General features: G+C 40.7%; 4 protein-coding genes across 4 annotated transcripts; 2 read left to right on the top strand and 2 right to left on the bottom strand.

Moving 5' to 3' along the window:
• Nucleotides 1–435: 435 nt before the first annotated feature.
• On the bottom strand, nucleotides 436–4,260 carry cln5 (CLN5 intracellular trafficking protein). The gene is made up of 4 exons (XM_069663666.1): nucleotides 4,133–4,260; nucleotides 2,908–3,082; nucleotides 2,227–2,452; nucleotides 436–1,841 (listed from the first exon to the last, which is right to left on the bottom strand). The coding sequence occupies exons 1-4, from the start codon at nucleotides 4,234–4,236 to the stop codon at nucleotides 1,354–1,356; spliced, it is 993 nt and encodes a 330-aa protein (XP_069519767.1). The 5' UTR covers nucleotides 4,237–4,260; the 3' UTR covers nucleotides 436–1,353.
• A 1,057-nt stretch (nucleotides 4,261–5,317) lies between these two features.
• LOC138592795 (glutamine amidotransferase-like class 1 domain-containing protein 3, mitochondrial) lies at nucleotides 5,318–8,473 on the top strand. Its single transcript, XM_069663668.1, has 4 exons — nucleotides 5,318–5,513; nucleotides 6,949–7,120; nucleotides 7,399–7,597; nucleotides 7,860–8,473. Exons 1-4 carry the CDS (start codon nucleotides 5,319–5,321, stop codon nucleotides 8,053–8,055), a joined length of 762 nt encoding a protein of 253 aa, XP_069519769.1. The 5' UTR covers nucleotide 5,318; the 3' UTR covers nucleotides 8,056–8,473.
• acod1 (aconitate decarboxylase 1) lies at nucleotides 8,371–13,116 on the bottom strand. Its single transcript, XM_069663665.1, has 5 exons — nucleotides 13,096–13,116; nucleotides 12,772–12,933; nucleotides 10,698–10,787; nucleotides 10,399–10,598; nucleotides 8,371–9,423 (listed from the first exon to the last, which is right to left on the bottom strand). The coding sequence occupies exons 1-5, from the start codon at nucleotides 13,105–13,107 to the stop codon at nucleotides 8,463–8,465; spliced, it is 1,425 nt and encodes a 474-aa protein (XP_069519766.1). The 5' UTR covers nucleotides 13,108–13,116; the 3' UTR covers nucleotides 8,371–8,462.
• Nucleotides 13,117–16,005: 2,889 nt separating this feature from the next.
• On the top strand, nucleotides 16,006–18,047 carry kctd12.1 (potassium channel tetramerisation domain containing 12.1). Its single transcript, XM_069663667.1, has one exon. The coding sequence runs from the start codon at nucleotides 16,138–16,140 to the stop codon at nucleotides 17,008–17,010; it is 873 nt and encodes a 290-aa protein (XP_069519768.1). The 5' UTR covers nucleotides 16,006–16,137; the 3' UTR covers nucleotides 17,011–18,047.
• Nucleotides 18,048–19,930: the final 1,883 nt, after the last annotated feature.

Raw genomic sequence — 19,930 nt, 5'->3', positions numbered from 1 at the left:
ACATACGGAGGTGGTCTGGGACTCATCTATTCACATACGTCTGGCAGTGTGTATGCACGTGTCCTGGGCCACATTAAGCACCGCCCACTCTCTCTGTATCTACGGCAACAATCATGTGGATCTGGGGAGATCATTAGCCTCTCATTCCTTTCTGATTTAATACAGTACTCCTCTTTGTGTCTTTATGAAACATCCCAGAATCTCTGCTGAGAAATGTGTTCAAAATTTAACTTGAAATAGTCTGACTTCAGAGTAAGAGTTGATCATTATAATTCACTTATTGATTGCTTTACATTTTTTATTTCTGTTGGAAACAATAAAACCATTTAAAATAAATGATTTGCAAATGTTTTGTAAGGAAGGAAATGTGTGTATCCAAATTCATACAACTTATTTCATTATTTCCTATATCTATTATTATTTGAAAAAAAATACCCTATGTTTCCTCAACATTTTATTTTAAATGTTAAAATATCTTTGGCTTTTAGACAAGTAATCAAGCAGGAAAAAACAAACATACCAATCATCATTAGGGAAGCACTGATCCAATACTTAGTATATTTGATATTGGTCTGATATTAATCTCTATTTACAGATTCTACATAGAAATGTTGAATCTGTAAGCAGGGACGTGGATTTCCGGGACAGAAAGTGTTTTCCGTTTGTACTACACTTGTAGTCTGAGTAATATTGACGAAGGCTGCGGCATAAGCAGGAAAAACAGTCCATGTGGAGAGCAAAAGCAGGTGGAAGGTAATACGCCGTAATGACATCCAGGCTCCCACCAGCGGCTATCTGATGATGATTTAGCTTCTTATTAATCTCTATAAACAGACATCTGCATGGTAACAGCTAACAATCTGTTCTAAAATTCAATTTGAGATTAATTCCCTTGACACTTTGTCACATAAGTCGTTCAGCGTTCAGATTTCCCGACTTCCTCAAATGCATCAGACATGATCGTTCCGACCACCGGAGCACTTTAAACGTTGTTTTCTTCTCCTCTTGAGGAACTTTTTACTAATCTGCATCATGATGTTGAAATGTTGGAAAAGGTAAGACCCGTTAATTTAAGTAAACCACAAGAAAAACAGTTTCTTTTTCTGTAAACAATGCAACACGCGGAAAAGGAAGTCTGACTGAAGTCGTTTATCGCTAACCGTTGGCTACACGGCTGACATGCTCACCGTTGTCCCCAGAGACTATATCGTCGTCAGACTATAGCCGATGGGATCCGAGATTGGTCTGATATTGACTCATAGCCTCATCAGATCAGTGCATCCCTAAAATTAAAAGTTATTAAAAAATCATATTTTCAGCACTTGATGGGAACAGTGTAGTAAAAGTTGAATGCTAAGGCAGAGGCACCTCCTCATATGTAATCTTCACATAGGGAGGCTTCATAGGCAGAAGCCAGTACTCAAAGTTGTAGTAAAGGTAGAAGCTCTTGTCCAACACAATCTTCTTATAAGCCTCCAACAAGCTGAGGGCAAAGTCTGTGATCGACTGGTGCGGTCTGAATGTGTGGTAAAAATTACGGATGTCCACAGCCAGATTCTTCAGAGCAGGCTGTCCGAATATAGCGCTGTCGTTTCCCAGGTAGGTGGGCTCTCCGCTGTACAGGTAGATCTTTGTGTAGTTGGTTTGTGATCTGCTGGATAGTTTGGCCCCCAGCTCTGACAGTTTTCTGTATGTGCGGTGGACAAACTGGGAGCAGTCGTAGGATTCAAACCACACTGTGGCGTTAGGGCTGGGGTCAGAGCGAACTGTCCACGTCTCATAGTAGATCCCTGTCGTATTGTCGTCCTGCACCCACTTGGCCATGTCATTGAACTGGTTCCCTGGAGAAAGAAGGAAAAACATTTAAATACCAGAAAGTCAAACATAGGGAGGGTATAAAAATCTCAGAATCTCCAGAAACAAGGAAACAATGCCACAACCTTCTTGCATTGAAAACTCTCAGCTATTATTTTTACAAAAACGTGACTTATTTAGATGCTAAAATACGAAACATTCATTAAAGTGACTGAATTTGCTTTGGGGCAACTTTGACCTTCTCCCAAAAGGTGGTTCTGAGAAAGGTGGATCTTTTAAATATAAACATCATCGTCTGCGCACAAATAAATTTGATTATTGTTGCTTCCTGTATTTACATCTATTTTATTCAAATTATTTTTAATAGTGGTTAAGACGATTTAACGGCCAGATCAAAATTCAACGCCTCACCTGTAATTTCTGCTATTTTCTCCAAAGTGCCATTTTGTGACCAGTGTACGTCATCGATGCCCTCGAAGAAGCAGGCGGCTCCCTGGTTGCACCAGAAAGGTGCGTACACCTCAGGTCTGACGTGAGGGAAGGTGCAGTTACCCAGCTGGAACAGCTCGTACCACTCCATGGTGTAGTTCGCCCCAGTTTCTGAACTGCTAAACCCAATGGCATCGTGCATGATATGCTGTGAACCAAACAGAAAGGTTATATTGTCTCTGTGCGTAGACAAGCGGAAAGAGTGTACAGCTGTGTTTCTATAAATAAAGTAGCAAGTTGCATTTCCATTTTACCTTCCTGTCAGATATAACCCACAGTGACACAGTAATATCTTCATCTCAGTTTCAGATATTATAATTATCAACAACACAAAAGCGATCAAGGCTAATGGTGGCTCTTGAACCCCTGACTACATTTAGGTTTAAATCCATTTATTTTACCTGATAATTATTTTAACAGTTATATTGTCAACTGTGAAAGCAGGATGAAACTTTTCACAATTAGAAAAACTTATATTTAAAACTCAAATAGTTATATAGTGAATCATTCTTTATTTTTACATCAAACAACTATCAAAACTACAAAAAAAGTCATTATCAAATTCAGCCAATATTATGTACCAGCAAGGATTAATGCACTTACAAATTTCCCCAGTAAATCTCCGTACTTGAATTCCCACACGGGCGTTTGCAGTCGATAAACTGAGATGACGTCACTGTCTCTCATGTAGGGAATCCGTCCGTCTCTGTCTCCGGTGGGACAGAACGGGTAGAGGGCTTCACAGTAAGAGTCTGCATCAGGACGATGATCGAACCGTCTGGTAATGACATTAGAAATTCACTTAGTGCCACTGTAAACTCTTCTTTGGATAAAGTCAGAGGGACCCTTGTTCAGGTCAGATTTTCCCACCTTTGGTACACAGACAGTTTAGACCATGTCAAATAAAGTATTGAGGTTAAGACAATAGACAACAGGTTTTATAAGGTGAAAAAATGCAAAATAATAAGTCCCCAGAGTCCATATGATTAAGTCCAGGTTCAAGTCATAGACTGTATAAATAAAGTTCCAGTATATATATATATATATATGTATATATTTATACTGGTAAATTCGAGAGTCCAAATCTGCAATGTATGTACTATAAATCTCTAAAATTAACACAGATTATTTTTTACTCTGATTTTTTATGCACCCACGCTACAATTTCAATATATAATGTCTTTCTTTATTATATAGTTATTATATTTTATATTATTATTATATATTATATTATATTTATTTATATTTCTTATCTTCTTATTTCTTATATTTCTTTCTTTATAAGTTAGAGGAAAAGTGAGCAGAGGAAAGGTAAAGCAATGTTTGCACCTGGAGCAGAAGTAGCTAAAAGTTGAACTTAAGTCCAATACTAATCAAATTTAAAACATATAATATAGCTAAATGTAACATATAGCTAGATTTCTCATATACTTATTCAGCAAGTTGCTCGAGAGTCCAAAGTTCCCAAAGTCATGTGAACGCACCAGTTATAACTTGGTAAACTAGCTACAGATCAGATATAAGGTCCACAGTTACTTAAACCTTAAATGTAAAAGCACGTAAATATATTTTAAATTCACATAATGTCTGGAGGTAAGGTTACATATACACTTGGCTGATTTGGAGAAAAATGAAGAGCAAACAATAAACAATAATGGTATTTTCGTATCATAAGATCAATTATTCAGACGGACGTAACAGCATTCACTTTTTTATTTTATTTTCCCGCAGTTTAAATCTTTTCGGAACACATAACTTATTTTCTATCTGTCACATGACTTCATTTCACAGACCAGATGCCACATGTAGAGTGTAAGCTTCTTCATACCTGTAGGGAACGGGCCATTGCTGCCGTCCATGATTCCTGAACTGAGCAACAACATGAAGAAACAGGAGCAGAGTTAAACACACAACAGCCTCCGTGTGAGTCATGTTGACGACTCAAAAAACAGACTGAAAAACGCAGAAGTTATATTGATAGCCTTCCCATGATCCTTCTCCTGTGAACTCACTTCCTCATCTCGGTCACATGGTTTTGTTGATGAAACGAAATCACATGACACCAGGAAATGGGCGTGTCTGCCCGAAAAGAAGAACTTAAGCTTATAAATACATTTTTGGATGAAAACATTAAAATGAGTCATTTGAAAAAGTACATAAAGACTAAGATAATTATAGGAATAAATAAGGAAATAAATTATTCTAGAAATAATTAAATAAATCCATAAATGCAGACAATTTGATGAGGGAATAAATAAATAAAAGGTAAATACATATAAAAAATAACAATAAAATAATACAAATAAATGAAATTATGAATGTATCCATTCAATTATTTTGCTATCCAGCTTTATCAAGAAATATTTGTATTCATTTATTAATTCTTGATTTATTGTGCTCATTTGAAGGTAATTTACTTTTTAATTTCCTGTATCACTTTTGGAAAAAAAAATCTAAAATTAAGATAAAATTTGTTCCAACATCAACAACATTGTTCTTTAAAATCAATTCCTACTTATTGAATAACATTTTTTTTGTTTTGTTATTAATGCATCTCCTTATCTATTTGTTTACATGTAACTTTATTCATTCACATATGTATTTTCAAATGATCTAAAAAATGATTATTAAACTATTTAAATTTCAAATGTTTTTTTCAATGACTAGAAAACTCTTTTGCAGGATCAATAGTAACGAAAATAATATTAAATAAAAAAGGTAAAGAATTAACAACTAAATTATTTGTTTATACAACTCCTGTCCTTGAAGCAGTTTTAGTTCAGAGAAATTTGTAAGAAATCTGCCTCTACCAAGAGCTGTAAATCCCCTGAAGTCAAGTCGTGTTAATTCGTATTCATCAACTTTTTTTTATTGTAAATGAGAAGCATCAGATGGCCTGTGAGGGAAGCAGCAGTGTTCCAGTTTATACACTAGATGGCACTAAAGCACCGAGAAGCCTGGATTAGAACCGCCATCTAGAGCAATAGAAGAAGACTCTCCACTGACAGTCCGCCATGCTCACCCTGCTGCACCACTGTGGACGCAACTTGCTGACATTGAGGACAGTTCAGACAGTAAATAAAAGTTACTACACCACACAGATGGGTAAGCGCGTTGCCGTGGTGTTGGCGGGCTGCGGGGTTTATGATGGCAGCGAGATTCACGAGGCCTCCGCTGTTTTGGTGCACCTGAGCAGAGGAGGAGCAAGTGTAAGTTTGTTAAGGCAGCTCTGACACTGTGTGTGTGGCGTAGTTATGTGTGTGTATTCATGTGAGGCAGTTTTGGGGATGTGTGAGATACACCAGACTCCAGTGTGGTCTAATATGATGACACATTCTTTGTGTTTTGTTAATTTATTGTTAATTTCATTGTGTATGTTTGGAAATAGAAAGTTAGACACACATGCTGCAGGACCGCGGTGAAGTTGGATATTCGACAGACATTCACTCGGGAGTTGCTCATGAAAGCTATTGACAAAAATTTTTTCCACAAAAATATTAGTAGCAATAAAATATAATGAGGTCTTGTTTGTCCAAGTGAGTTTTAACATCTGAAATTGGTTTGATGGCACTAGGTCACTTGACATGAAAGCTATGGAAAAAACACAAAATTATGCATAAGAATATTAATATAAAATATTAGCAGCAATAAAACCCAATGTAGTGAGGTCCTATTTGCCCAGTTTACTATTCATTTCTCTTATTGATTTTGGCAAAAAAAAAGCCCTTATTCTTTATAAAAGCATTTATATAAAATTAATGAATATCACTTAAGCATTTATCAAATTAGTGGGCAACATACCTAATTTAGTTTTTAATCCTAATTTTATATGGGCAAGTCATGGACGTATTGTTGTCAGTTTTGTGTCTATTTAAAAGTAATTTATTAATAGTCCCTGAGTCAGGCTCTGCCCGTTAAGTGCGAGGGCTCGGAGTTCAGCTAACCGTCCTCCCTCTACCAACTCTGGGGGAAGCCTAATGAGAAGCTGGCTCCCAAGTTAATGTCGGTCGAATTTCCAACTTAAAACCAACTTCACCGCAGTGGCTGGAGGTCAGTGGCGAACTCGGACCGTCTGAGGGGAAGTGGTGGAGAAAAGAATAAGGACATTTTGATTTAGCTCCAGAATGTCACAATGCAGTATTGGGTAAAGTCAAAATGATGTCAAAATCAGGTGCAACAAAGAAATCCTGGCAACGATCATAGCTAACAGGTTCCTCAAACTGCAAAGGGGTCGACATCAAGTAGCTGGAAGTGGCAGCAAAGTTAATCCAGAAACAGTTCCTGGAGAATGCAGCGAAATTCATAAAGCTGTATGTTCTTCCAGATGATGTTAAGGTCCCTAAAATGACAGGTTTGGTACTTGGAATATCTGGAATGGTGAATAATATTCACAGGTTGTGTTTAATTGACGCAAATAAACACAGTTTTGCTCTTAAATATGCAACTTTAAACAGCTCCAACCCCAGGTTCTATGCATCTTTTAATATAACAATAAAATATTTTTATGCTGCTGTCTTGGCCAGGTCTCCCTTAAAAATGGGACTTACCTGGTAAACTATGGGTTAAATAAAAAAACACATTGCAACCCAACAAGAAGCAACCTTATACCTTATTTTCTCTTCCTCTTTTCTTTCCCCACTGCAGGTGAACATGTTTGCGCCAAACATCGACCAGATGCACGTGGTGAATCACCTGAAAGGAGAACCGTCAGAGGAGAAGAGAAACGTGTTGGTGGAGAGCGCAAGACTGGCCCGTGGGAACATCCAGGACCTGTCGAAACTCAGCGTCAAAGACCACGATGCTATTATATTCCCAGGTCGGATCACAACAAGAACTCATCCCACATCCCCATGTGTTTTAAAATGTTTTGTCGATACGGTCAAAAACACTCTTTGAGCAACATAAAATTGTGTCCACCTTGATCAGTGCCTCATGAGACAAAAATTTGTGGCTGTTTTTCACCATTAAAATTCCTAACAAATACGCTTATCTCCTTCACTTACCAAAGAGTCCTTTCAGCACTTAGCTTCATCAACTGTCTGACACTTCTGTCCTGTTAATTTGTATAAATTCATATTTTTTTGGTCTATTTAGGTGGTTTTGGGGCAGCTAAGAATCTCTGTACGTGGGCCGTGCAGGGGAAAGACTGCTCCGTAAATGCCGAGGTAAAAGCCACGCTGCAGGCGTTCCACGGCGAGGGTAAACCCATCGGCCTCTGCTGCATCTCACCTGTTCTGGCTGCCAAGGTGTTTCCAGGCTGTGAGGTCACCGTCGGAATCGAGAACGATGACAAGTGAGTCCAACTCTTCTTAGCACCCCAGATCTGTCACGTAAACTCCACTAATTATACATATCTTTAGGGAGCACTACTGCATATGTGAAAAAAGGTGTATAGACCCTGGAGCTGTGTGAAATGATTAATTACCTGTAGTTATGTCACTTGAGTCAGTGTCATTTGTGACTCAAGACTACAGGTCTGCATTAATCTTAAAGAAGAGAACTCGTTTTGCAGCTAAACACTGTCCTGTTCCCCCTTTTCTCTCTCTCTCTCTCAGGTACCCCGACACCGCTGGCACTGCAGAGGCCATCAACCAGTTGGGCTGCAAACACGTGAGCAAGAGCGTCGGCGAGAGCCTCGTGGACGAGAAGAACAAGCTGGTCACCACCTCCGCCTTCATGTGCAACGCTCCGATACACGAGATCTTCGATGGAATCGGAGCGATGGTGAAGGACGTGCTGAAGCTCGCTTGATTGCACAAAAACTTGAAGCAAAGTGGAAAAAATAGGAAAAATCAAAGGCTGTCGTTTTAGAGAGCTTAGGAGCAGTCGTCTGCTGTATTGAGATGTTTATAGAATGATGCATTAACTCCCCGATTAAAAGCACTTCCAAATACATTTGTAGATTTGTTTTGCAGAAATTCAGTTTGTCTGAACTCTATCTTGTGGATTGTATTCTGGTGGATCTATGTGGTAATCATTGACACATTACAAAATCATCAGCTGCTTGTACAAAAAAATGCTATAAGTTGACTTTTGAAATTCATTTTATTTCAAACACTTGCACCATTAAAGAAGACAAGTATAGAATATTTACATTTCAATATTGTACATGCTGTGTGGAAAAGTAACAGAACTCATTTGGTCAATAAACGTTACAATCACAAACTCCTCCTGCTGTAAACCTGCTCATGTTGACTGCTCGTCATTCTCAGATAAGAACTCAGTATTGAGCTCTCTCTCACTCTCTCCATGTTTCCTATCACGTCAATAACACCCTCCACGCCCTCTGTGCACAACACCGAAGAAGCATTGACGCTGAACTTCTCCACCAGGTCCTCCTGACTCAGCGGCTTCCTCCAGTGGCCATAAAAGGTATCACACCTGGCCCTGTATCTCTGCCCCTGATCTGTCTCGATCTCAACCTCACAGTACATCTTGTCAAAGCTGGGTTTGTTGCCTTCAGGGGTCTCAACCTTGACTTTAGACAGGAGCTCCTTCAGAGCAGGCCGGTTAATCTGATCTTCGCTGAAGGAAGACACGGTCACTTTGTCATCCAGCAGGGCGGAGCAGCTGTTGAACTGAAACGAGTGCCTGGCCTGGTGCTCTGTGGTGGGTAAGGGGCAGTCGATGTATTTGGACGGAGGCACTCGAAGTGTGACTCTCCGGATCTGGCTGAGGTCAAAGTTCCCGACTGTGTTTTCAAACTCTGCACGGGCCGCCAGCGCTGCATCCACAACCCAGTGCATCCCCAGATGAGCCGGGATGCTCTTGAAGGCAACATCCTGATCATCCAGAATCCATTTAAAGTCACCAGAAGCAGAAAGTGGCATCGCTGAAGGACTGTAGTCCTTGTAGTAAACCCCAAAGCCGCAGTCCTTATCCAGGATGGCCGGGTTCCCCTCCAGTCCCAGCTGGGCCAGCTGAGCGGCCTCCAGGCCTCTCCGGGCAGCGTTTCCTATGTGCAGAGGTTTGGTCTGTGTGGCTGCGTTGGCCAAAGGAGCCCCAGCGGAGGAGGCTGCGATAGCCAAAGCATGAGAACACTGTGCACGGGTCAGACCAAGGAGCTTAGCTGAGGCCGCAGCGCTGCCCATCACCCCTACAACACTGGGAGGGTGGAATCTAAGAGTGGAAAGACAACAAGGACATTAAGATCTATTCTAGTTTAATTATATATTGATTGAGGTTGAAGCTGAAATGAGAGCTGTGTAGTCAACTCCAAGAAAATAAATTGTTGACTTCTTTAATCAATTTAAGTAATTTCTCAAGACTAATTCCCAGACATTTACTGGTTTAAGTGTCTAAAATATGGTGTTTGTCTTATGTGATAAAAAAACTGAATATTGTTGTGTTTTAAGTCTTTTTAAGGACCAAAAAGAAGGTTTCGGCAGTCACCTCGGCCTTAACAATAAAGGAAAACTGTAAAAAGCTTTCCACACACACTATCTAGTTTGCATTAATTAATTTCTTTGCAACGTTTAGGTGCTCAACCATCATCTGATCAAATCTATGAATGCTGATTTTTTCTTTTTTCTTACCTGGTTTGCCTGATAAAGGTCTAGCACCGAAACATTGCAAATCAATGTATGAATGCAAATTACAAATGTTTTCAAACTTGGTTTAGAATAATTGATTGATCAAAAAGTAAGTTAAAGTGAGGAAGTTAAAGTCGTAGTTCTGAAACTTCTGGCGGCAAATAAAAGGTCAGTTAAAAAAATAACCTTTTCCAACTTTCTTCTATTTTTTTTTTGCAGGTTTCGAGACACCTGTCTTTTTAAAATTATCCACAGACCCTGCAGTGAATATGTTTATTACTGTGACTACTTTCTACTAGAGAATTGGTCTCTGTGAGAACGTTGACAATGAGATGTTAAAGATTATCTAGACACTTGTGTTGTTGAGATGCTTTTAATCAAGTCTTTCAACAATGTGAGATCAGAAGAACTAAAATCAGCATCCACTCGTTAAACCTCTAATAAAACCAAATATATGCATTACCACTAGAGGTCAGTTTTGTACTCTAACTTGGGCAAAACACTTGAATATTTTGAGTGTACATTCAACTGGAAAAATTGCAAATTAACACAATGAACCCACCTCTCGGGGATGTTGTAGGCCTCTGTGGAGAACCTCATGAGTCTGCCCTGCACCTCGATGCCCACATTGAAGGCCAGCAGCAGGTCCAGACCAGAGGGCCGGCTGGGCAGCGTCTCTGCCAGGGCGAGCAGGGCCGGCAGCACCGCCCCCGAGGGATGAGTAGCAGGGTGCCAAGTGTCGTCAAAGTCCATGGAGTGAACCTGTTAACAAACAATGTGACAGAACAAAGAATCAGGGCCACACAGAACCACATCATATTATCTCTATATATCATGATGCATTTAAGTGATAGAGCTTACCGCGATGCCATTGACAAATGCAGCGTAATGAGGAGGAAGTGTCATCTCTGATTTACCCCAAACGCTGCTCCTCTCGTCAGATGTGAATGACTGCAATTAGAAAAATCGACATAAGAAAGGAGTGTGTAACTTCATGTGGATGTAACTTTGAGTTCCCAATTTGCAACAAACAAATAGCAAAGATTAAATCAACAAATTGTCCTTTCGATGAAGCAGACATAATGTAAACATCTAGTAGAGTAAACTGACCGCATACAGTGCACAGTATTGGGTCATACTTATGGCATTTAGTATTTGTTAGCTGTAAAAGAAATTTATATTTATATTTTCGTTTCAGACAACTTAATGACGCCCAATAAAGATGCTGACACAACTAAAAAGAGATCCAGTGAAACAGGCGGCTACGGAGAATAGTTCACACAGGAAGATCTGGCTACCAAAAGAGGAATGAAGACAGACAAGAGGTCGAGTCAACGCTTCCTCCTTCATGCCACAATTTCCCAAAATGATGAAAAAAAACATCCTGGATTTGACAAAGAAAGGGACACAGAGAATTAAGCAATATCACACGTGAGGTCATGATGTGGCCGAGGCACAGCCGTGCTGATATTCAGAGCAACATCACGACCTTGAGTGTGATATTGCTTTTATACACCAGTTATTCAAGCTGCACGTAGTAGTAAAGTAATAAACAACAGCAGATTATTTTTTGCTCCACCAGCTCAACTAGCTCCACAACTTAACTGAATCCGGAATGTTGTTACTAGGCAACAGACATTCTTCTGCACTCTGTGACTATAGGTTACCGCAGATCAGCGGTTATTTAATCATGTACGTTTTTTAATTCATCGTGCAACCAGTGAAACAAGTACCAGCTTGACTAATAGACATACAGACACGTAGACACACACGGTCTGCTGTGATGTTAATTAACAGTATTCAGAACACCTGCCTGAGGCGGAGTGATACACAGAGTGAAAAGTCCAAGTTGATGTTGTTCTCTATATCGCCACTCATGGAATGCCTCTTGTTCAGTCAGATTACTTGGTCTGTACTGACTGTTGTATCAACACCCATATTTACATGAGGCTTTGTCAGAATGTGAGAGGTTTGCAGCCACGTTGTGAGCTGAGAAGAGCCAGCTGAACTTTAAAAATACTACAGTTTCTTTTATCTATTTTTAAATATACAAAGAATTCATAATTTGAATTAATAAATGCAACTTTTGTTGATCCTCACTGTGTGACTGTTAATTTAGGGGATAAATACATGCTCACCCAGATCCTCCACTGTCCAGGTTCTGTGCTCAACATCTTCTGCTGTTGCTTGTTTTTAAAAACTGCTACTTTTTTAAATCTAATTTTTCCGTGCAATTTTGGCAAAATTGTTTTTGTTTCATGCATGTCAATAAAACATACTTTAATTACGTTGTTAATTAGATGTTTGGGATATAAATGATTCCATGAATTTAGAATTCAATATAAGTCATTGTAGTTCTGTTTGCAATTCAACTTAAGCTTCCGGTGCATCGTTCTCTTTAGGTGTTCATGTTTCTTTATATACTTATGTCATAACTTTTTCTTTTTTTTGTAGGTTTGACGGACAAGAAGAGCCTAAACGACATCGTCAGAGTCTGCAAGATTATCGGAGTCCAACAAGATCTCTCTTTGGAGAAAGCGAGCAGTCAAAAAAGCAGAAGGAAAAATACGTCAACCTGACCATATCCTGTCCCACGGATTTTCCAGTTTTGCCCTCAGGTGAGAGGTATTATGTTCCGCCACGGAAAAAGAGACAGATATGCAAACTCCTTCAGTCCTTCTGCTATCAGGCTACAAAACAGTTTGAATGCATAATCCGACTGGGAAAGTCCTTTGTTTCTGTTCAGCGTCCCGTGAACCTGCTGTTATCACTGACATGTTGTTGTTGTAGATGCCTGATTGTGACGTATCTGTTCTATTCATTCTTCTTTTATTCTTCTTATGGATGGGTGAGATTGTAAAAATGAATTGCCCTCTGGCATTAATAAAGTATTCTGAATCTGGATCTGAATAAGCAACACAGTGGTAAACTGTACCTGGCTGTACTTGAGAGCCTTGTTAAAGACAGCTGTCCTGGTCCCTAACAGCCCGACACCCAGCGTGTCCAGCATCATCCTTTTGCTCCTGTTGATCACAACATCCGTCAGCTGAGAGGCGCCGAGTGCATGAACAGCAGCTCCAAAGCTCTCTGTGATGCCCTGCAGAGGTGAAACAGTCAGCTAGAAAGTGAAAATATGCTGCAGCTGTTTGTCTTTAGAACATTAAATAGTCTCCCGAAGTGCCAAACATGTAATCTTATCCTGCGAAAATCTGAGAAATCATTGAAGAAAATATGCAAGTACTACAGAAAACAGTGATACCTTGCGTAGCATTGTCGTAACTTAAATTCTTCAAGTGTCAAGACATCCATCTGACAGTGCTTTTTATACACAGCGACAACGCCTGTAGGCTGGTCCTATAAAATTCCAATGTGGCTAAAAACCCTCATGACAAGAAGTGGGTACTTTCATTATGACAGGATGACGCCTTTGTGTCCATGTTGCTGCATGTAATCACACTGGCAAATCCGCTTTTGCTTTGCTTTCAAAACAAATACTGGAAAAATGAGCGCAGCTTTGGATGCAAGAATAAACTGCATAAAAGATCCCATGATGCTTGTCTTTGACTCATAAAAAGGTATTTAAAGACATTTTGGTTCTCGAAAAGGCTGCTTTTCTCTCACTTCCACTTTTTCTATGAGATGAGACGCTGTGGAAATTCATCGGCTCTCTGCTGGGAAGTTTTGAACGCCCAGCCACAACCCAACCACTCAGTGTCAGTCATATGACAAAAGGTTGCAGACATAATAATAAGAAGTGATACACTTTGACCTTTTGAGTTGTGAGGTTACAAAAAGTTGATGACTACACCTACGCAGCTGCAGGTTGTTTTTTAAAGCAGATGTAGACCCATTTAAGGTTTGCATAGAAACACAAGAGGAACAACCCTCTGAGTTAGTGGTTACAACTGCAGTCGGAAGTTTAATCAGAAGAAAATACAAAAAAGTATCAAAGTACTAAAAAATACCTTTCTTACATAAATGATATAATTCAGTTTTTATCAACAAAGCGTATTGTATCTATTGTAGATCATCATTAATTACTGCATCATATAATATAAGTATATCAAATGTTTTTTATGTCAAAAGTAAAAGATGACTGATATATTGGTCGACCGATATCACAGGCCGATATGGGCCTATCACAGATTTATCGGTATATATATTTTCCGGTTTGCACTGATATGGAAACTTTTTATTTTTTACAGACTAAATACTAGAGAAGAAAATTCTTTGGATGATTTGGGGATGGTTTTATTATCATAGTTTGCCCAGCAGAGCTCCGTATGTCTGTATCCATTGTTTAATGCTCTCAACACTGTAGCTCATGCAGCACTGAGAAGAAGGTGGTTCGCACTAGAATAACGTGAATTATTCTTTGAAGAACAGCTCCAGTCATGTCTCAATAAAATTAAAATAATAATACGTTTACTTACCTTGTAAAAATTGCCCGAGAGAGAGAGAGAGAAACAGAAACCTCAGCTGACAAGTTGACACCGGCACCTCCCAGATCTGTGCCAGTCGGCCGCCTTTAATGGGAGTGAAAGTATTTTTGCGAACACGTGAAAAGTGCAATGCTGCATTTGAGGTTACATAAACCACGTGCACACATATGGCAGCTCATATTGGTCAATGCAGTCAAAAGGCGTAGCACATAATAGAGTACATGTCGAGTGTGAGATGTGTGTGACAGCGTGTGCAAACAGTTGATCGTGCAGAAAAAGTGTGTACAGTTCAGGCTATTTGTCAGATGATTTCAATTGTGTACAAGAGCACAAAATTCTTCATACATCTAGGCTTTCATTTTGCTCTCAAACTGCACCAGGTTGATGCATTTTACTCAACACCTTCTCCCTGAGTAACGTTAACGTTAGTAGTCAGATGTGAGTCAGATTCACGCACGACGTCACAAACCCTGCCAATCTGAAAACGTGTTGTTCAGCCTGTCCTTGGTACACTGCAGTTTAAAAGCAGACAGGCCCAGCCGTGGAGATGACTGCTGATGTTGTCCCTGATATGTCTTGTAGCACATGAAGAACACCACATGGAGATGTTTACAAGGTTAAACACTGGATTTTCACTTTAATAAAGTTGTGGAAAGCAGCCTTCTTGGGTACCTTTAAGTCGGGTTATTGCTGCAAATTTGTTGCACAATTCATGTAGAAAAGGACTGTTTTTCTTCAAGCTCAAAAATCTATTATATCAGCTGCCATATCAGTCATCGTTAAGTTTTCCTTTCTTAAATTAGAATTAGTATCGGTCTAAAGAATCCCACGTCAGCTTGGATCCAGACAAAATGTTATATTTCATAGGAATGTAAAATATAGATAACGAACAACTTGTTGTGTCTCCGTCCTCAGGAGTCGCTGCCGTCTCTTCATACAAACTGAAAGCTTATCTTCTATCTGAATACAGGAGGTAACGCATGAAGTGCAACCTATCAGCTATCATCGCCGGATGCATTCCTATCAGTTTATAGAGATTTGGCACGTAGTGGTTTATCTTTAGTAAGTCTCCAGGCAACTTGTCAGGCAGTGTCTTCCATCTTTCTTGGTGATGGAAACGAGTTTGTCAGAGTGTTTCTGCTCTTGTGCGCCTGACTCTGTCCCAATTTGAATTTTAAACCTTGAGAGGAAGCATTTTTGTCAGTCCTCACTTCTTCAAAGGGCTGTCTGAGGGTTAAGACTCCATGTGTGTGTGTCTGTGTGTGTGTGTGCGTGCGCCCCAGAAGGCTGCAATTCCATCACAGAAGCAATGGGTGTCACTCTTTCCATATTTTCCAACAATTACTTGATTTCAAGGCTGTTATAACTCAATCCAACTGTGTGCTTCCTGGTTTTGAGAGTTCCTCTGGGATTTGTGGAAAAACATCATTTATTTCATAAATTAAATAAACATCAGAGGGAAGGCTGCATTTATTTAAGTGCCAGACAGGGCAGGAAAAACAAGTGACACATAACAGTATGTGGGTGCTTTCTTTAAATAATGCTGGAGGAGAGGGCGCATGGATTTGCTCTCTCACACGCTTTCTCTCTTTTGTGCACGCGCTCACATACGCACACACACAAAGAAGGAGGAGAGAGAGAGAGAGAGAGAGAGCTGCAGACACGCTCACACAGGGGATGGCTATCCTATATTTTCAGCAACAGTCATGTTATAGTTAAATGTTAATTTAGCAGTCAATCCCCCCTCTTACGCACGCGCCCTCGTGCATGTGCTATGCCCAGGCTTCATAAACAAGCCGCTGCCACTTAGTTGCTCAGTGTTTCTGCTGATCCCACATCAGTGCAGCGGCGCAGAGAAGATGGCACTGGCCGACACAGAGCGCGGAGTGTCCACCTGCGGGGACTCCGGATCCCCGTTTTCAGAGATTATTGAGCTGAATGTCGGCGGACAGGTTTATGTCACGAGGCACAAAACTCTCATCGCCGTCCCGGACTCTCTGCTGTGGAACATGTTCAGCAAGAAGTCCCCCAAGGAGTTGGCGAGGGACAGCAAAGGGCGCTTCTTCCTGGATAGAGACGGCTTCTTGTTCCGCTACATCCTAGATTACCTCCGGGACCTCAACTTGGTGCTCCCGGACTACTTCCCGGAGAAAAGTCGACTGCAGAGGGAGGCTGACTTTTTCCAGCTGCGGGATCTCGCCAAACGCCTCAGCCCCCGCGTGAGTAAAGACAACTCAATCAGCGAGGAGATCAGTCAGAGCGACACGGAGGAAGGCGCGCGGGAGTGCGGCTCCTCCAGCGCCATGGAGACTTTACGCACCATGACGGTCAGCGCCAGCGGGGCCATGCGCTCCCCATCTCTGGACTCAAGGAAGTCGGGTTACATCACGATAGGATACCGCGGCTCGTACACCATCGGCAGAGACATCCAAACCGACGCCAAATTCAGGAGAGTGGCGCGCATCACGGTGTGCGGGAAGACGTCTCTGGCCAAAGAAGTGTTTGGAGACACGCTGAACGAGAGCAGAGACCCGGACAGGCCTCCAGAGAGATACACATCCCGATACTATCTCAAGTATAATTTTCTAGAGCAGGCGTTTGACAAGCTGACAGAGGCGGGATTTCACATGGTGGCCTGCAGCTCCACAGGCACCTGCGCCTACACCAGCAACGATCCAAACGAGGACAAAATATGGACAAGCTACACTGAATACGTCTTCTGCCGGGAATAACTAACAGAGCACATGTCGTGTTGATGTACAGACATTTCATGATGTAGAGGGAATGTCTTTAAAAAAGTGTTGCATTTGCTGTGTTGAATGGTTTGTCAGAGAGAGAGTGGCTGCAAAATATTGATCCATTATTCTAAGAATAGAAAAATAGCAGTATTAAATATTGTATGGTTTGTACACGATGATTTTGACAGATTGTCAAGAGAAGATTGATCAATTTGGATGATCGAAGTTGAAAGCAGGGCTGCAGCTATTATTTTCACGGTTAATCGGTGGATGTTCGGGTCTTTAAAGTGTCAAAACATTGTGAAAAAAGAATTTACTAGAGCCCAAAGTGACGTCTTCAAAATCCTTCTTTAGTCCAACCAACAATCTGAAACCCCAAAGCGCCTCCCTTACTTTAATAGATCGCAAAGAAAGCTGGAGCCACGACTGAAATGATCGATAGATTATTTTCAACTTAATTAATCGGCTAACATTTAGCGTTGTTGTGGTATTAGCGAGTATGCCAGTCAACGCACCAATCAGATACCACAACCAATAAGCCCCAAAAACCAACAGACTTCAGGTAAATGCTCATGTGACAACACCAACAGTTTGGTGCTAGTCAAAGCTAGCAAAACGCCAACAATCAGTGTTTTTCCACCAGTATTATGGTATTAATATCCGAGGGGTACTTGATATCGAAGCATCTCTGCTAACGTTGCAGCTCCAGTTACCAGAGAATAATTCGAGTTAGCACAAACTCCTCCTAAGACCAACTAAATGCCACCGTCTCCATCTCGTAGAAGTGCATGTCAATGTTTCAGTCATTTCTGACTCAGTGCTGCGTGAATGAAAAGCGTCATCCATGCACAGGCGAGCAGCGATTAGTATTCAGTGTCATTGTAACTTCTAGGCTTGCTTGGTCACCAGTTTTGTACTCTCTAATAATAGGCTCTTATAGCAGTTCTATCACTGACATGACTGTAAGTGTACGTGCTTGCTTGGTAGAGTTGTATCTGTTAAAAGCTGTTCAGATGAAATAAAGTCTTATACTCGGGTTGTTCTCACCCCCGTTTGCCAATCATCATATCTTCTTTCAAACATCTGCACTACAGAAAAAAACTAAACACTGGCATTCATCTCCCTCCAACCTTTTAAACTTTGCTCAGTGGGGAATCAAAGAGGCAGCCTCAAAGAGAGATGCCCTACCCAGGAACCGCAGCCCCGTCATGGCACTGAGCCCGCAAGCTCAACGAAATCTGTCACACTGTTTTAACCCAGAAGATTCACAGAACTGAAACGCAAGAGGCAAAGTCCTGACCGTGAACTTCCCTTGCCTCATGTAAGACTTCTAAAAAACGGAAACTTTCAAGGCATGGTATCTATTTCCTCTTAAACGTCTCCCTGTCATTAAATCACACGAGCAGAAAACCCTCACATCCAATTTTAGTTTGCATGTAAATACTGCACGAGGATCCATTTTGTCACACAAATTCAGCTGCCTGCACGCCGCACGGATGCAAATAGTGCAGCTGTGCACACATGATGTCATTATCATTTCAAGTGTAAATAATGAAAGGGTCCAGCAGCTGCACACCAATAGGAGGGTCCGGTCTGCCAGGGACGCTGGATGAATGGATGAGAGTTGATTGGTGCACCTCTGCTTGTTAGAGCAGCTAGTACAAAGCCAGTCCTGGATTATGAGTTTCATTCAAACTGATATGATAAAATGGCCTTGAATGCCGGGGTCAAAGGTTGGATTATGGTCCCTCAGGGGCTTATAGATCAGAGGCAGTGACGTAACCCTCTGGGACTTTCTCCCAGAGAGAAAAACTTTCATGTGCAAATACTCCAGCCTGGTTTAAATTGGCCTTTGTCAACTGACAACTGAAATCTTTCTAGTAATGTTTCTTGGCTGTAATTAATTATCATGATAGGGCTTTTTATAGGATTATTTTTTGGGCCTTTTGCCATTGCTTGACAGGACAGTGGATAAAGTCGGAAACGAGGGAAGAGAGTGGGGATGAAATGCAGCAAAGGGCAGAGGGTCGGAGTTGAACTCGGGGCCGCTGAGTCGAGGACCGAGTCTCATCGGGCGCACGCTTTAACCGCTGAGCTAAACCAGCGCTCCAATGACTTGTTTCACAGTAAAATACGTCACAATACAGAATGGATATACACTCAAAATAGATTGTACAATAGGTGCGAGGAACACTGTCAAACACCACAGTGTAATAATACCCTGACAAGTAGAAGATCTGCATTCAAAATCCTACTTTTAGTATCAGCATGAAACTATAAATAAAGAGAAAAGGTTCTCGATATCAATGGCCCATTAGAGAAAAATAAAGTGTATTATATTGTATCGTACATCGTATTGTTCATCGTATCATTCAGCGTATCGTTCATCGTATCGTTCATCGTATCGTTCATCTTTTGTACATCATATCGTTCATCGTATCGTATCATACATCTTTTGTATATTGTATCGTACATCGTATCGTTCATAGTATCATTCAGCGTATCGTTTATCGTATCGTACATCTTATTGTACATCTTTTGTACATCGTATCATTCATCGTATCGTTCATCGTATCATTCAGCGTATCGTTCAGCGTATCGTTTATCGTATCGTACATCTTATTGTACATCTTTTGTACATCGTATCATTCATCGTATCGTTCATCGTATCGTACATCTTTTGTACATCGTATCATTCATCGTATCGTTCATCGTATCGTTCATCGTATCGTTCATCTTTTGTACATCATATCGTTCATCGTATCGTATCATACATCTTTTGTATATTGTATCGTACATCGTATCGTTCATAGTATCATTCAGCGTATCGTTTATCGTATCGTACATCTTATTGTACATCTTTTGTACATCGTATCATTCATCGTATCGTTCATAGTATCATTCAGCGTATCGT

The sequence above is a fragment of the Semicossyphus pulcher genome, unplaced genomic scaffold (assembly GCF_022749685.1).
Source record: "Semicossyphus pulcher isolate SPU_LCO1_2020_fin unplaced genomic scaffold, fSemPul1.0.p SCAF_15, whole genome shotgun sequence".
NCBI lineage: Eukaryota > Metazoa > Chordata > Actinopteri > Labriformes > Labridae > Semicossyphus > Semicossyphus pulcher.
This window is presented reverse-complemented; position numbering and strand designations above follow the sequence as displayed.

Coding starts and splice junctions, on each gene's coding strand:
- acod1 (XM_069663665.1), bottom strand. Junction 10,788..12,771: donor AGGCTCTCAAGTACAGCCAG/GTACAGTTTACC, acceptor TTCTAATTGCAG/TCATTCACATCTGACGAGAG. Junction 9,424..10,398: donor GCCTACAACATCCCCGAGAG/GTGGGTTCATTG, acceptor TTCCACTCTTAG/ATTCCACCCTCCCAGTGTTG.
- LOC138592795 (XM_069663668.1), top strand. CDS start 5,319: ATGCTCACCCTGCTGCACCACTGTGGACGCAACTTGCTGACATTGAGG. Junction 5,514..6,948: donor TGAGCAGAGGAGGAGCAAGT/GTAAGTTTGTTA, acceptor TCCCCACTGCAG/GTGAACATGTTTGCGCCAAA. Junction 7,598..7,859: donor GGAATCGAGAACGATGACAA/GTGAGTCCAACT, acceptor TCTCTCTCTCAG/GTACCCCGACACCGCTGGCA.
- kctd12.1 (XM_069663667.1), top strand. CDS start 16,138: ATGGCACTGGCCGACACAGAGCGCGGAGTGTCCACCTGCGGGGACTCC.
- cln5 (XM_069663666.1), bottom strand. CDS start 4,236: ATGACTCACACGGAGGCTGTTGTGTGTTTAACTCTGCTCCTGTTTCTT. Junction 3,083..4,132: donor CAATGGCCCGTTCCCTACAG/GTATGAAGAAGC, acceptor TGTCATTACCAG/ACGGTTCGATCATCGTCCTG. Junction 1,842..2,226: donor GAAAATAGCAGAAATTACAG/GTGAGGCGTTGA, acceptor TTCTTTCTCCAG/GGAACCAGTTCAATGACATG.